We start from the raw sequence: 16755 nt of genomic DNA, 5'->3' as shown, positions 1-16755 counted from the left end.
CATATAATCCTCCACTCACTATCACAAGGATTAGTAACTACAGACTCATTTCATATCATCCTCCACTCACTATCACAAGGGTTAGTAACTACAGACTCATTTCATATAATCCTCCACTCACTATCACAAGGATTAGTAACTACAGACTCATTTCATATAATCCTCCACTCACTATCACAAGGGTTAGTAACTACAGACTCATTTCATATCATCCTCCACTCACTATCACAAGGGTTAGTAACGACACAGACTAATTTCATATAATCCTCCACTCACTATCACAAGGATTAGTAACTACAGACTCATTTCATATCATCCTGCACTCACTATCACAAGGGTTAGTAACTTCACAGACTCATTTCATAGAACTTTAAAACACTGGCAGTTTGTCTACTTCACTTCTTTAGTCTCCTCTCTGATCACTCCAGATAGCCCAGTTAATAAAACAATAGCTGGCAATACTGGTGTCAAACCATGCAAGTCTCAGTAGCATGAAATAACATCTACCTTCTCATTGAAACAGTTCATCATGAAACAGTTCTACAGCAACTTTTCATACACAGTGGGAAGTTGTAACGAACAACAAACTTAGTTAGATAGAACCTGCTCTTACCATGAGAAACAGATGTCCCAATCTTCTCCTCCTCTTCTTCATCTTTAATGCTGACATTCAGCTCCAGTGTTTGACTGCAGTCTTCCAGCTTCACTGATGCCATCTCTGGACCCTGCAGTGCAAACTGGGCTCCACTGTCACAATCAGGACCCAGTGACTGTAGGTTTGGACTCAGTGTGGAAGGAGAGAGGCAGGCTGGGGTTGTCCTCACTGTTGATGTTACCGGCCTCAGACTTGACCTGAGTCGGCCTGTAGTTATAAAGAGAAACGGACACAAAAGTTATTTTATCAACTCTCGCAGGAGCGGTAGAGATACTCTTAATGATCGGCTATGAAAAGCCAACTGACATTTACTCCTGAGGTGCTGACTTGCTACACCCTCGATAACTACTGTGATTATTATTATTTGACCATGCTGGTCATTTATGAACATTTGAACATCTTGGCCATGTTCTGTTATAATCTCCACCCGGCACAGCCAGAAGAGGACTGGCCACCCCTCATAGCCTGGTTCCTCTCTAGGTTTCTTCCTAGGTTTTGGCCTTTCTAGGGAGTTTTTCCTAGCCACCGTGCTTCTACACCTGCATTGCTTGCTGTTTGGGGTTTTAGGCTGGGTTTCTGTACAGCACTTCGAGATATTAGCTGATGTACGAAGGGCTATATAAAATAAACTTGATTTGAAAACTTGATTGTCTTGACAGTTCTGGCACATTATTTAAAAAATATATATATCTTATATTTTTTCTTGTTCAAGTATCTCATTACAATAGATCAGGTAGCTAAACATTGATAACAAAACATTCATTCACATTAGACAAGTGCACACTTTAAATTACACAATGCACTTAAATTGGAACTGACAGCGTTTTCACTACTTTGCAGATATGAAACAAACAGACAATCACTATATCAGTCAAAAATATATAAATCCCAGTTTATGCTACAAAACCCACTTCATAAGAGGTTTTAAAAATAGGTCCATTTGACTCAACATTCCATGACGTACAGTAAGATATTGTTGGCAGAATAGATGGATGCAGTTCAATGTGTCATGATTTTCCCTTCTGGGTGACAATCAGAGAGCCCCCCTCCCACCAGAGAGGAAGGGGGGAATGGGGTGAAGTTGGCCAGTTTGATGACGGTCGTAAATACCTTACAGAAACTCTCTCTTCCTTGTCATGCAATAATGAGGGAGAGAACCTCTGTGGAACAAAGGGAGTCCTCCCTCAAACTCCCAACATCAACAGACTGGATAATGAAACAATGTTTCTGTAATCCAATCATTTGGAATGGTCCGTGGGTACTTAAAGAACAATCCTGTTGAATTCATTACTCCTTTGTGATGTCACTAAGGACAGTAGAACAACATAACTGTATCTCTGAAAGTGTACATTTCCCAGTTATCAGATTCACATCTAAATGTTGGGGAACTTATATGATTAAATATGAAACTATTTGTGAGCAGATGAAATGTGATGTTAGCCTTCTTAATGAGAATTGTTTTTCATATGAAAGTTCTACCCAGTCAGTGAACACACCCATGAGAGCAGACATTATTTCGGCGTCATGGAACACCCCCTTTTGTGAGTGCATAAAACCACTCGTTAACTAAATCTACATTAGACCAAGCACGCAGACGTAAGCCGGACGTCAGGTAATGGTTAAAACTATTAGACCAGTACATTGCCGGGTTGCTACTGGCATTTAAAATGGTCGGGAGCTGAACCCTGAATAATCAACCATTTGAGACCAGCGTGACCGACAGCGTGAGCTGAACGGTACGAAATGGTTAGAAACTCTGAAACGTTCAACAAAGAAGAAGACTAGACGACACATTCACAGTCTGCAGCTGTATATGTAAAATAGTCCAGGAAACTCGACCGAAGACGAGAAGAACATATTCCTCTCATCATTGTGGTACTCTTGTAGTATCCATTCTAACCAACACTCCAGAACAAAAGCCTAATACAACTACAAAAGACATTGTGACCTCCGGGTTACAAACCAGAGACTTCTGTTGAACTGCTCTCCACAGACGGACCGGCGATTTCAACAGAGAGAGAACAAAGACATACAAGCGTAAATACGTACATAGCAATTCTTTTCGAATGAGCGGCCGTTCATGTGCAAAGTATTAGCATTTCCATGAGCATAGTTATCAACTGTATGTAGTGGGTCCATTCTGTCTTTCCCGCTCTTTATCTGTCCCCACCTCTTTCCATTGTCTACCAAGCCGTCATATCGGGTTAGTCCACTAGGGACCTTTCATTGCATTATGTTAGTATTCTATAATCATCCTGTGTGTGTGTTTATGTATTTCTGTGTGATTATTTCATTAGTTAGTAAATAAATAATTAAGCCAATTGCGTAAGCTGATTCATCATGAAGACTAGGGTTCGTGCAGATATCCAAGAATTTTGAAACATTCATTATGAGACTGATGAGGTAATAATTAATCATTGATTAATATGATGACGGTTAAGATACTTCGAGATATTCTGATCTACATTTGAGTTAATTCGGGAAACGGTAACTCGTTAAACAAACTTTTCCCGTGGTGCTCCAGGTTACTACTTAATCAATTGTTATATGGTTAATTACCTCGTAATAATTGACCGTGGTATGTAATTATTCGATGAATAGCCGTCATCGCATTAATGGTAGCAACAACACGACAAATGCATGATTAATATAATTCACCAATACATTCTTAATGTTTTATTTCATTGAATATTACAACATACAATCTACCTGCAGTGAACAGTAGGTAATAATATGGTTATGTCATTACCTTGCCTTCCTATTGATGGGACATCAAATAAACAATACACAGGTTATGTTACCAACGTTATGAGTTTAGAAAATAGTTTATAGCAGAGGACCATTTCTGAGCCTTCGGCAAATTAGATTACTGTTCTACTGTAATGGTCCCGGTCAATGCACGTGTGGTGAGGGAAGTGAATGTGATTGGCTTAGAGGAAAGTGAATGTGATTGGCTTAGAGCTCGGGTGAGAACACAGGAAATTGTGTTAGTATTGGATGAAGCATTAGGATGACAGGAACCTCTCCGAAAGGGACAAAGTGTGCCATGGAGGTACCGCTCGGCCCCCTGGGTATCAGTGACTGTACCTGGATCTTTCTAGGTTAGTCATTTATTTAACAGGTCTGTCGTCATGTATCTGGTTGGATCACCTTGTCTTCCTCTACAACTCACTGTATACTGGATCCCTTGTAGGTTACAGAGGAACTGTATACTGGATCCCTTGTAGGTTACACAGGAACTGTATACTGGATCCATTGTAGGTTACACAGGAACTGTATACTGGATCCATTGTAGGTTACAGAGGAACTGTATACTGGATCCATTGTAGGTTACAGAGGAACTGTATACTGGATCCATTGTAGGTTACAGAGGAACTGTATACTGGATCCATTGTAGGTTACAGAGGAACTGTATACTGGATCCATTGTAGGTTACAGAGGAACTGTATACTGGATCCATTGTAGGTTACACAGGAACTGTATACTGGATCCATTGTAGGTTACAGAGGAACTGTATACTGGATCCATTGTAGGTTACAGAGGAACTGTATACTGGATCCATTGTAGGTTACAGAGGAACTGTATACTGGATCCATTGTAGGTTACAGAGGAACTGTATACTGGATCCATTGTAGGTTACAGAGGAACTGTATACTGGATCCATTGTAGGTTACAAAGGAACTGTATACTGGATCCATTGTAGGTTACAAAGGAACTGTATACTGGATCCATTGTAGGTTACACAGGAACTGTATACTGGATCCATTGTAGGTTACAGAGGAACTGTATACTGGATCCATTGTAGGTTACAGAGGAACTGTATACTGGATCCATTGTAGGTTACACAGGAACTGTATACTGGATCCATTGTAGGTTACAGAGGAACTGTATACTGGATCCATTGTAGGTTACAAAGGAACTGTATACTGGATCCATTGTAGGTTACAAAGGAACTGTATACTGGATCCATTGTAGGTTACACAGGAACTGTATACTGGATCCATTGTAGGTTACAGAGGAACTGTATACTGGATCCATTGTAGGTTACAGAGGAACTGTATACTGGATCCATTGTAGGTTACAGAGGAACTGTATACTGGATCCATTGTAGGTTACAAAGGAACTGTATACTGGATCCATTGTAGGTTACAAAGGAACTGTATACTGGATCCATTGTAGGTTACACAGGAACTGTATACTGGATCCATTGTAGGTTACAGAGGAACTGTATACTGGATCCATTGTAGGTTACAGAGGAACTGTATACTGGATCCATTGTAGGTTACAGAGGAACTGTATACTGGATCCATTGTAGGTTACAGAGGAACTGTATACTGGATCCATTGTAGGTTACAGAGGAACTGTATACTGGATCCATTGTAGGTTACAAAGGAACTGTATACTGGATCCATTGTAGGTTACAAAGGAACTGTATACTGGATCCATTGTAGGTTACACAGGAACTGTATACTGGATCCATTGTAGGTTACACAGGAACTGTATACTGGATCCAAAGCTACCTTTCACTGGTGACTGTCAGCAGCATTACTTTGAAAGACATACTACTGGGCTTATTGTCTGTCTCTCTGTCTGTGTCTCTCTCTCTGTGTCTCTGTCTCTCTCTCTCCTCTCTCAAAGTGGACCTCTGGGAGATAACACTGACAGGAGATTTACGATGTCTTTTTGGTGGTAAAATGGTTAATGTTTCTGTTCTATACGGTACCAGGAAGAGATGGCTCCAGTAGGGCCAGACACTGGTCTCTACGCAATGAAAACTGTTGACACAGCAGATACTGTCTGCTGTGAATTAAAAGTATCTTCCATACAAAATCTCAACCAAAATCTTATAGATCTTCTCATTGAAAGCAAGTCTAAGAAGCGGTAAATCTGTTCTATGTGCACTCAAACAGGATTCAATGCTGGTCTGACCAATCGGAATCCACGCGTTAGATAAAATACGGAACAGTTCCGTATTTCACTGAAAGAATAAACGTTTTGTTTTCGAGATGATAGTTTCCGTAATCGACCATATTAATGACCTACGGCTCGTATTTCTGTGTGTTATTATGTTATAACTAAGTCTATGATTTGATAGAGCAGTCTGACTGAGCGATGGTAGGCACCAGCAGGCTCGTAAGCATTCATTCAAACAGCACTTTTATGCATTTTGCCAGCAGCTCTTCGCAATGCTGTTTATGACTTCAAGCCTATCAACTCCCAAGATTAGGCTGGTGTAACCGATGTGAAATTCTCTGGAGTGATAAATCACGCTTCACTATCTGGCAGTTTGATGGACAAATATGGGTGTGTCGGATGCCAGGAGAACGCTACCTGCCCCAATGCGTAGTGCCAACTGTAAAGTTTGGTGGAGGAGGAATAATGGTATGGGGCTGTTTTTCATGGTTCAGCCTAAGCCTCGTAGCTCCAGTCAAGGGAAATCTTAACACTACAGCATACAATGACATTCTAGACGATTCTGTGCCTCCAACTTTTTGGCAACAGTTTGGGGAAGGCCCTTTCCTGTTTCAGTATCACAATGCCCCCGTGCAGGGGTCCATAAAGAAATGGTTTGTCGAGATTGATGTGGAAGAACTTGACTGGCCTGCAGAGCCCTGACCTCAACCCCATCGAACACCTTAGGGACGGATTGGAACACAGACTGGGAGCAAGGCCTAATCGCCCAACATCAGTGCCCAACCTCCCTAATGCTCATGGCTGAATGGAAGCAAGTCCCCTCAGCAATGTTCCAACATCTAGTGGAAAGCCTCTGTTGTGGAAAAATTACATAATTAGTCATGCTATCCCGTGTTTTACTGCTTAAAGAATAGTCTCTTGTTATATGCTAGTGTTATTTCTAACCTGATACAAACTTGTCTTTGTGGGACTCAGCCATAAGCCATAACTAAGGTCCGTTTGGGTGAAACCGCAGCATGTGACATCCCGTGGGTTTACTATCTACAGGAAGTCACATGTATGGAAACTTGCAGAAAGGAGCACATTATAGTGTTTGCTGTTGGGAATGCAGTTAGACGGTTGAGACCTCGGGCTATCAACCTCGTGCTATCTTCAATCTGCACAGACAACTAATGACCTTATACACACTCTCTGCTCACTGCCACGGATACAGAAAGGATGTACTTATCCATAAAAAGCAGAGACCCCACTATGTTTGTTAAGCTTTCAACTCTTAACCATTCTTGGTGATGGTTGATTGCTTCATTTTTGCAAATCTTATAATAAAGCTGTTAGAAGAATCTACAGTCTCGCTCTTCCTATAGAATTGCTACCACACCTTCCCAATACAGTGGAGGCTGTGATAGCAGCAAAGGGGGGGACCAACTCCATATTACTGCCTATGATTTTGGAATGAGAGGTTCGATGAACAGGTGTCCACATACTTTTGGTCATGTAGTGTAGTTATGGGATAGCTAGGCTAATATTCTCCTTTGCCTGCTAGCTAGTAAACTAAAGCTAACACACAATCACATCAAGCAACTGAAATGACAGCAAACTATGTGAATTTTCATTTGTTTCAGCTACTACCTTTGTTTCTATTGCCAATTCTTTGGATATATCATTAGAATGATCCTGATAAATGAATTGGCTTGGATCAGAGAAGCTGTCAGTCTCGTCACATTCATATGCATGGCACAGTGGAGATGCAACATGGTGCACAGGTCAGATAGGCTAGTAGCATGGAGAAATATTGTCAAGAGACGCTTTTTTCCAAGGGAGGTTTATAAATTGACTGGCTGGGCTGTGGGAGAGTGGATGTGGTAAAACTAATGGAAGTGCTAACAGGCCTTATGCATGAATATTGGTGATAACTCCTTGCTATCAACCAATCAGCATCCAGGATCCAAACAACCCATTTTATAATGTGACAAAGAGATTGGTAAATGATATAACACCCCGTTATAACATCTGGTATGCAGACACTTATGTAGCATGTAATAGAATAGGACATAAGTTGTCATGCAGACTGTGTAATAGCAGTTGTTATTAACAGTAGACATGAGTGCATATGACAACAGGATAAACAGTCATCTATAAACACCCATTATAAACTAGTTTCATAAGATTTTATGCCGTTACTTATTACTGTTATATATAGGTGTTATAAAAGGCTTTATTAACACATGACTAAGGATACCTACAGTAAAGTGTTACCCCAACTTCTCCTGATCGAAAAGCATTGTAGAGAATTGAAATTTGAATGAGTCTATTTCCTGAATTGACTGGAATTCAAATGGAATTGACAGCAACCGTAGCAACTACACAGAGTCATTTCATAGAACTTCAGAACACTGGCAGTTTATCTACTTCACTTCTTTAGTCTACACTCTGATCACTCCAGATAGCCCATTGAATAAAACACATGCTGACAATACTGGTGTCAAACCATGCAGATCTCATTAGCATGAAATAACATCTACCTTCTCATTGAAACAGTTCTACAGCAACTTTCAACGCACAGTATGAAGTTGAAACCAACAACAGTCTGGAGTTCTTCAGGGGTGTGTGAGTCAGAATTATAGAATCAACCTGAAGATAGAATCTGCTCTTACCATGATAAACAGACTTCCCAATCTTCTCCTCTTCATCTTTAATGTTGACATTCAGCTCCGGTGTTTGACTGCAGTCTTCCAGCTTCACTGATGCCATCTCTGGACCCTGCAGTGCAAACTGGGCTCCACTGTCACAATCAGGACCCAGTGACTGAAGGTTTGGACTCAGTGTGGAAGGAGAGAGGGAGGCTGGGTTTGTTCTCACTGTTGATGTTACCGGTCTCAGACCTGACCTAAGTCAAACATTTTTTTAAATAATTTTCACATAACAGTAGTTCACCTGACTCACAATTAATGCTTGGGTTGTTTGCTTAAGAATCTTTGGTAAATATTTAGCTATCCTTCTGATAATGCATGCAGTTTATGCAGCACTATTTACTATGTTCCTGAATAATCATGTCTTCACTGTATTATTTCACATCACAAAAATCTATTGTATTTCCCATTTTCACACCATAGTAACAATCATAGATAAAGATAGAAACAACTGAATGTCTGAATATTGTTACACATGTAAAAAAAAAACTATAAAAAAAACGCGCTGCCTGCACTGAATTCAGTTGACGTAGACAGAAGGGGAGCCGCCATTTTACCATCCCGTGAATTTTACACAAAACCATTAACGAACTCAAAAATCGCTAATAATTAGATTTTTTAAATGAAATTAGCTTTACTAAATGATTTTCATTCACTCTGCCAAACCCAAAGTCTCTAGCTATTTGACTTATAAAATAGTTATGCACACTCGGCTTGACACAAAAGTAACACGTAAAACCTTTACCAAACGTGATAATACCATAAAGGATGTGTTACCCAGGACGTTATGACATATTCTTTCGATATTACAAAGTATAAACGTGCTATTACATACCTGTAGTATTACATGTGAAACGGACACAAAATATATCGTCTTCGCCACACTGTTCTGGCGCCTTCCCGGAACTTCCTGTTCCACCACGGCAACAGAGCAAATGCGAAATCACAGACAGAACAATGCGACAGATATTTCATTGGATGTATAAATATGGTAGTGAGAGGAAAGCCCACTGGCAGAGAGTGGGAGAAGATGGAACGAGATGGATTTTGGCCGATATTCGCCAAATTTTCTCATTGATTAAACATTTTATCTCAATACAGTTTTCTGTTCGTCAAACTAAAATCTGTTATGAACAGAGTGGACAAAGTTTGCTTAGGAATCCAAAGCCAAATTGAGTTATTGCACACAAGCGCTTCACCGAGTAGGCGTTGCCTAAAGGAAATATTCAGAGGTTTGCTAGAACACGCCAATAGGATATCACTAGCGCGTGCTTGGCTCTGCCTACTATGACTCATTTGTTCCCATTGGAAACAACAAGATGTGGTCTATCTTGGTTTACATAAACATATTTGGAGACACCTTCTCTGTGTACATTTTGGGCAGACTAGACACTCTTGCGTATTGCTGCCTATCGCAGGTTGGAGTACCGATTTCACATTTAGGTCACAAAAAAAACTGGGAAAAGGAGAATGGGAAAATCTTAAATTCCACCATTTAATCCTGTACCTATATACTATCCCCAAAAACTCACCACACCATCCCACTACTTTGGCCCTAAACCATCCTACACCAGGCCATCTGCCTTGGAGGATGGAACCACTTCCCTCAACTTCTTCTGCACTAAAATCTCTCACACCCAAATATGTATCTGCAACTACCACATCTATTTTATGTGATTTCCACTCCCATCAGTGCAATGCAATTGATCACAATGACTATAAACGCAAGGAATTCGACCTTACTAAAACTCATCCTCAGCAAGACTACAAATTCCTGCAGGAAGCTCCTACAGGTAGTCTCTAGCCGACACTGTCAGCTACCGTTCACCACCGCGATCAGCAAGACCTCCTGGATCCAATCCATTAATGTATATCCCCTTTCTCTGTTTTAGCTACTCACTGGCTACACGTTAGCTAGCTAGTTAGCAGAGCAGTAGATCAAACATCATTGTTAGCCTAGGTAATTGCTTGTACAATATGTCAACGTTGGTGTCTATTTCAGACCTCATGGTATTTTTCAAGGATAAGCATAAGAGCATTGGAAGAGGAGAAGTCCACTAGAAGTTGGCCATGTGGAGAAGTGCAGCTATAGTAAGCAACAATTCACCGGTTTGGTCAGGCCCAGCATGAGGGATAAAGATTATCCTGTGTCTGGTGAGTGTAGCTCTTAAGTGAAGTTTGAGCATCTTTGCAATACAATATGTTCTATACAGCTGTCAACATTCTACAAGGAAAGAGCCACTTAACTATATAATCATTAACCAGATTACCCCGGATACCGGACTTCGATGAGTGATAACTCAGTTCTAGAATGTTGCCATTGATGAGAATGAATCTAAATCTATTGACATTCAGAATTGATTTTGTTTAGACATCCAGCCAGTTTTGTAGTTTAATGACCAGACACAAATCTTCAAAACGCACTGTATTTATTTATTCGGAGTGGTACATGCATTCACAGTCTTGATCTTGTTGTGTCTTTGGCATCATTAAAGTGAAGACTTTTATTTTATCAAATAAATTCTCTGTAATTATTAAAATGTGACTAAACTAATCATGTAAATGTAATTAACTAGGAAGTCGGGGCACCAAGGAAAATATTCAGATTACAAAGTTATAATTTTCCTAATATAACTCTTCAGGTATTTTAATATCTGATCAATTAGTCTTCTAATTAATGAATTATTCTTTACCTCACATTAGTCTCCTTCCAAACGTCGTAAATTGTTGGTTATCTGCACGAACCCAGCCTTTACTATGAATCACAAGTCTCTGCTAGGTAAAGTCCCCCCGTATCTCAGCTCGCTGGTCACCATAGCAGCACCCACCTGTAGCACGCGCTCCAGCAGGTATATCTCTCTGGTCACCCCAAAAACCAATTCTTCCTTTGGCCGCCTCTCCTTCCAGTTCTCTGCTGCCAATGACTGGAACTACAAAAATCTCTGAAACTGGAAACATTTATCTCCCTCACTAGCTTTAAGCACCAGCTGTCAGAGCAGCTCACAGATTACTGCACCTGTACATAGCCCATCTATAATTTAGCCCAAACAACTACCTCTCCCCCTACTGTATTTATTTTTGCTCCTTTGCACCCCATTATTTCTATCTTTACTTTGCACATTCTTCCACTGCAAATCTACCATTCCAGTGTTTTACTTGCTATATTGTATTTACTTCGCCACCATGGCCTTTTTTTTTGCCTTTACCTCCCTTATCTCACCTCATTTGCTCACATTGTATATACTTATTTTTTCTACTGTATTATTGACTGTATGTTTGTTTTACTCCATGTGTAACTCTGTGTTGTTGTATGTGTCGAACTGCTTTGCTTTATCTTGGCCAGGTCGCAATTGTAAATGAGAACTTGTTCTCAACTTGCCTACCTGGTTAAATAAAGGTGAAATAAAAAATAAATAAATATATTATGCGGTTCAGATTGTATTCGTTTTGAATGGTTAGATTTATATGCACTTTGTTTAAATACATTAAAAAGTTATACTTTAAATGCAAATGTTTAATAGCATTCTATTTAATAACAAACCAATGCATTTTTAAATACATTGTGGTTAAGGTAGAGTATGATTTCATTCAATAATTTAATTAGAATTGTTTTAACACCAATCATAGTCAAACTATCGCAAACTGTTTGACTTGAAAAAATACAAAACATACTTTTTTTAAAGAGCCGCTTGGGAGCCAAAAGAGCCGGAATGCCCATCACTAGACCGTAGGTTTGGACTCAGTGTGGATGGAAAGAGGCAGGCTGGGTTTGTCCTCACTGTTAATCTGTAAACTCTGGGTAGAATCCCAGTTCTAAATAGAAGTCTGAGATCAACCTCCTGGTCCTCCCCTGTGCAGGCCACACCCCCTCCCATTGTTACTGTGTGTATGAACACATTTTGAACAATGGCTTCCTAAAATGCTGTGGTGCCGACTAACACAATAGGAAAGGTTGTGGTAGACGTGGGCCATCACAGGAGAGTTCACAGCTCCTCCACTCTGAACAATGGGGCATGGAAAGGGTAATGCAAGCTTCCTCTCTGGTTCCATTCCCCAAGAGTAAGTGGATCATACTTGAATTGTGGTAGTAATATAGTCTCTGGACTTTGGCACCATAGAAAACACATTACAATTATACATTGACAAAATAAATGTTATTTTATTTAACTTTTACTTAAATATGAAATACATGTCCTTTATCCTGAAAACATTATTTGTATGTATTGTAGAACATACAGGGGGCTAGCTAATTGGCATGTAGAGGTGTAGTGACATGTATTGAGTAGATACATAGACATTTAAATTCGTTTTAATAACATCAATTATACAAAAAACATTGCATTGTCTGTATAGATAACCCAAAGTTTGACCAGCACAAATTCAGGTAGAATATGTATTTTTCATTCGCACATCAATTAAGTTTAATGCAGACATCCAAATACATCCATCAATGACGAAAATAATACATCTATTTAAGACAATTTAATAAACATGTTTATCGTTTCAAAGTATGTATATCATTAAACAAAAGTTGCTTAGTAGTAAAAAACAAAACAAAAAAACAACCAAACTAAATGGTGAAAACTGATCACACCATCTCTATCTGATACATGTTGTATCTACTAACTCATTCCCACAGAAAACTGATCATCACACCATCTCTATCTGATACATGTTGTATCTAAACTGATCATCACACCATCTCTATCTGATACGTGTTGTATCTACTAACTCATTCCCACAGAAAACTGATCATCACACCATCTCTATCTGATACATGTAGTGTCTACTAACTCATTCCCACAGAAAACTGATCATCACACCATCTCTACCTGATACATGTAGTGTCTACTAACTCATTCCCACAGAAAACTGATCATCACACCATCTCTAACTGATACATGTTGTATCTACTAACTCATTCCCACAGAAAACTGATCATCAAACCATCTCTACCTGATACATGTTGTATCTACTAACTTATTCCCACAGAGTACCACACAGTCAACAGTCAGACTACATTGTTTCAACGTAAGAAGCCTCGTAGGATATTCAACCCTAAGGCCAAATCCAAGGTACTCTCAATATCTTTAGAGTAGAAACTAACAAAACACACCAAAACTGACAAGGTGCAGACTGATCAGTAAAGAGAGGCTAACATTCTATAACACTCCCTTTCCTCTGCACAGTTCTCTCACAGTGAGAAACAACAGGATCCCAATAGTGTTTTATTCTTTCTTAAATGTTATCAAATTCACTGTTACCACTTAATTTATGAGATGAGAATGAAGTGATGTAATGACTTTACTCTTAGCTGGTCTGAGAGAACTGATGAGGCTTCTCTCCTGTATGTATACGCTGGTGACATTTTAAAAGGTATCTAAATCGGAAACTCTTCCCACAGTCAGAGCAGAAGTGAGACTGTCTATATGTATTCGCTGGGGACATTTTAACTTTTCCAATTGGGAGAAACTCTTCCCATAGTCAGAGCAGAAGTAAGGCTTCTCTTCTGTGTGTGTTCTCTGATGAACTGTTAGCTCAGTTGATGTTTTGAAGCACTTACCACAGTCAGAACAGGAGAATGGCTTCGCTATGTGTATTAGTTGGTGACTTTTTAACTTATCCAATCGGGAGAAACTTTTCCCACAGTCAGAGCAGGAGTAAGGCTTCTCTCCAGTGTGCACTCTCTGATGAATTGTCAGAGCTTGTGATGTTGTGAATCTCTTCCCACAGTCAGAGCAGAAATAAGGCTTCACTCCTGTGTGTGTTCTCTGATGAACTTTTACCTCAGTTGATGTTTTGAAGCACTTACCACAGTCAGAGCAGGAGAATGGCTTCGCTATGTGTATTAGTTGGTGACTTTTTAACTTATCCAATCGGGAGAAACTTTTCCCACAGTCAAGGCAGGAGTAAGGCTTCTCTCCAGTGTGCACTCTCTGATGAATTGTCAGAGCTTGCAATGTTGTGAATCTCTTCCCACAGTCGGAGCAGAAGTAAGGCTTCACTCCTGTGTGTGTTCTCTGATGAACTTTTACCTCAGTTGATGTTTTGAAGCACTTACCACAGTCAGAGCAGAAGTAAGGCTTCTCTCCTGTGTGTGTTCTCTGATGAACTGTTACATCAGATGTTGTGGTGAAGCATTTTCCACAGTTAGAGCAAGAGTATGGCTTCTCTCCTGTATGTACACGTTCATGTACTTTTAAGGTATCCAATCGGGAGAAACTCTTGCCACAGGCATAGCAGAAGTAAGGCTTCTCGCCTGTGTGTGTTCTCTGATGAACTTTTACCTCAGTTGATGTTTTGAAGCACTTACCACAGTCAGAGCAGAAGTAAGGCTTCTCTCCTGTGTGTGTTCTCTGATGAACTGTTAGATCAGATGTTGTGGTGAAGCATTTTCCGCAGTCAGAGCAAGAGTATGGCTTCTCTCCTGTATGTACACGTTCATGTACTTTTAAGGTATCCAATCGGGAGAAACGCTTTCCACAGGCAGAGCAGAAGTAAGGCTTCTCTCCTGTGTGTGTTCTCTGATGAACTTTTACCTCAGTTGATGTTTTGAAACATTTGCCACAGTCAGAGCAGGAGTAAGGCTTTTCTCCAATGTGCACTTTCTGATGAATTTTCAGAGCTTGTGATGTTGTGAATCTCTTCCCACAGTCAGTGCAGGAATACAGATTCTCTCCTGTGTGTATTTTTAGGTGTATTTTTAGCTTTGATAGAATTGGGAAAATCTCACAATGTGGGAGGTGGTGAGACCTCTTAGCTCTGTGATCTTCCTGCTGTTGCTCTCTGGATGTAGAGAATGTCTCAACATGGTCTCCTGTGTGAACAACATCAGAAGAACCAGTCAGTGAGATACACATATGACTTCATATACAGTGCCTTCAGAAAGTATTCACACCCCTTGATTTTTTTCTACATTTTGTTGTGTTTCAGCCTGATTTTAAAATTGATTAAATTGAGTCATTGTCCTACACACAATACCACACACATACAAGGGCATGGATACATGACTAGATATTGTTGTAACAACATGAATTCTACTACGACTATGTACCATCTGAATATGAATACCACATCTGTAGATTCTAAACCAACAGTTGGAGGACAGATCACCTGGAGGACAAATGGAACTAAACCACCAGTTGGCCAGAAAGTGTTATATATGGGAGGCCTGTAAAAAGAATTTAGTCCTTATACCATATGTGTCAGCCGAATACCCCATATGTGTCAGCGGAATACCCCACAACGCCGGCAGAGTACCCCACAACGCCAGCGGAGTACCCCACAACGTCAGCGGAATACCCCACAACGTCAGCGGAATACCCCACAACGCCGGCAGAGTACCCCACAACGTCAGTGGAGTACCCCACAACGTCAGCGGAGTACCCCACAACGTCAGCGGAATACCCCACAACGTCAGCGGAGTACCCCACAACGTCAGCGGAATACCCCACAACGTCGGCGGAGTACCCCACAATGTCGGCGGAGTACCCCACATCGTCAGCGGAATACCCCACAACGTCAGCGGAGTACCCCACAACGTCAGCGGAGTACCCCACAACGTCAGCGGAATACCCCACAACGTCAGCGGAGTACCCCACAACGTCGGCGGAGTACCCCACATCGTCAGCGGAATACCCCACAACGTCAGCGGAGTACCCCACAACGTCAGCGGAGTACCCCACAACGTCAGCGGAGTACCTCACATCGTCAGCGGAATACCCCACAACGTCAGCGGAATACCCCACATCGTCAGCGGAATACCCCACAACGTCAGCGGAATACCCCACAACGTCGGCGGAATACCCCACAACGTCGGCGGAGTACCCCACAATGTCGGCGGAGTACCCCACAATGTCGGCGGAGTACCCCACAACGTCAGCGGAATACACCATTGCGTAGAGACCAGTGTCTGGCCCTACTGGAGCCATCTCTCCCTGGTACCATATAGAACAGAAACATTAACTCATGCTCTGGAATGCTCTTTAGGTTTTATCACCCAAAAGACATCATAAATCTTCTCTGTCAGTGTTATCTCCCAGAGGCCCATCCTCAGTAGAACACACACACAATAGTTAAGAATACTGTATTCTGTCGAATAAAACAACAATTTGATGCAATAAAAGTATTATAACATAATCTTAAAATTTTCCACCATAATACTTATGTAAATTAGATATTTCTGCATTTTTTTTTTTAACATTTCAAAAAAACATGTTTTGCCTGTCATTATGGGGTATTGTGTGTAGATGGCTCAAAAATCCATTTTGAATTTAGGCTGTAACATAAAATGCGGAATAAGTCAAGGGGTATGAATACTTTCTGAAGGCTCTATACTGTACAATACAAAAGGGGAATACAACTATTCTAAAAGTGGACAACAGCTGATTGCAAAAAGGAGTGAAAATTCAGACCCATATAATCCTCCTCTCACTATCACAAGGGTTAGTAACTACACAGAATTATTTCATATCATCCTCCACTCACTATCACAAG

At 40.6% G+C, this 16755-nt stretch overlaps 2 protein-coding genes across 2 annotated transcripts in view; both read right to left on the bottom strand.

The window, feature by feature from the left end:
• Positions 1-16755, bottom strand: part of LOC129860216 (zinc finger protein 345-like) — a 52572-nt gene that overhangs the window by 19301 nt on the left and 16516 nt on the right. The window lies entirely within an intron of this gene.
• LOC129860165 (zinc finger protein 883-like) overlaps positions 13381-16755 on the bottom strand; it is a 57739-nt gene continuing 54364 nt past the window's right edge. Inside the window, exon 2 of the mRNA XM_055930526.1 lies at positions 13381-15076. Within this exon, the coding sequence (XP_055786501.1) occupies positions 13629-15076 (1448 nt within the window). The 3' untranslated portion in view covers positions 13381-13628. The remainder of the gene's footprint in view (positions 15077-16755) is intronic.

Source organism: Salvelinus fontinalis, chromosome 7, assembly GCF_029448725.1.
Source record: "Salvelinus fontinalis isolate EN_2023a chromosome 7, ASM2944872v1, whole genome shotgun sequence".
Lineage (NCBI taxonomy): Eukaryota > Metazoa > Chordata > Actinopteri > Salmoniformes > Salmonidae > Salvelinus > Salvelinus fontinalis.
Note: the sequence above shows the minus strand (reverse complement) of the source record. Positions and strands in the feature narration are given on the sequence as shown.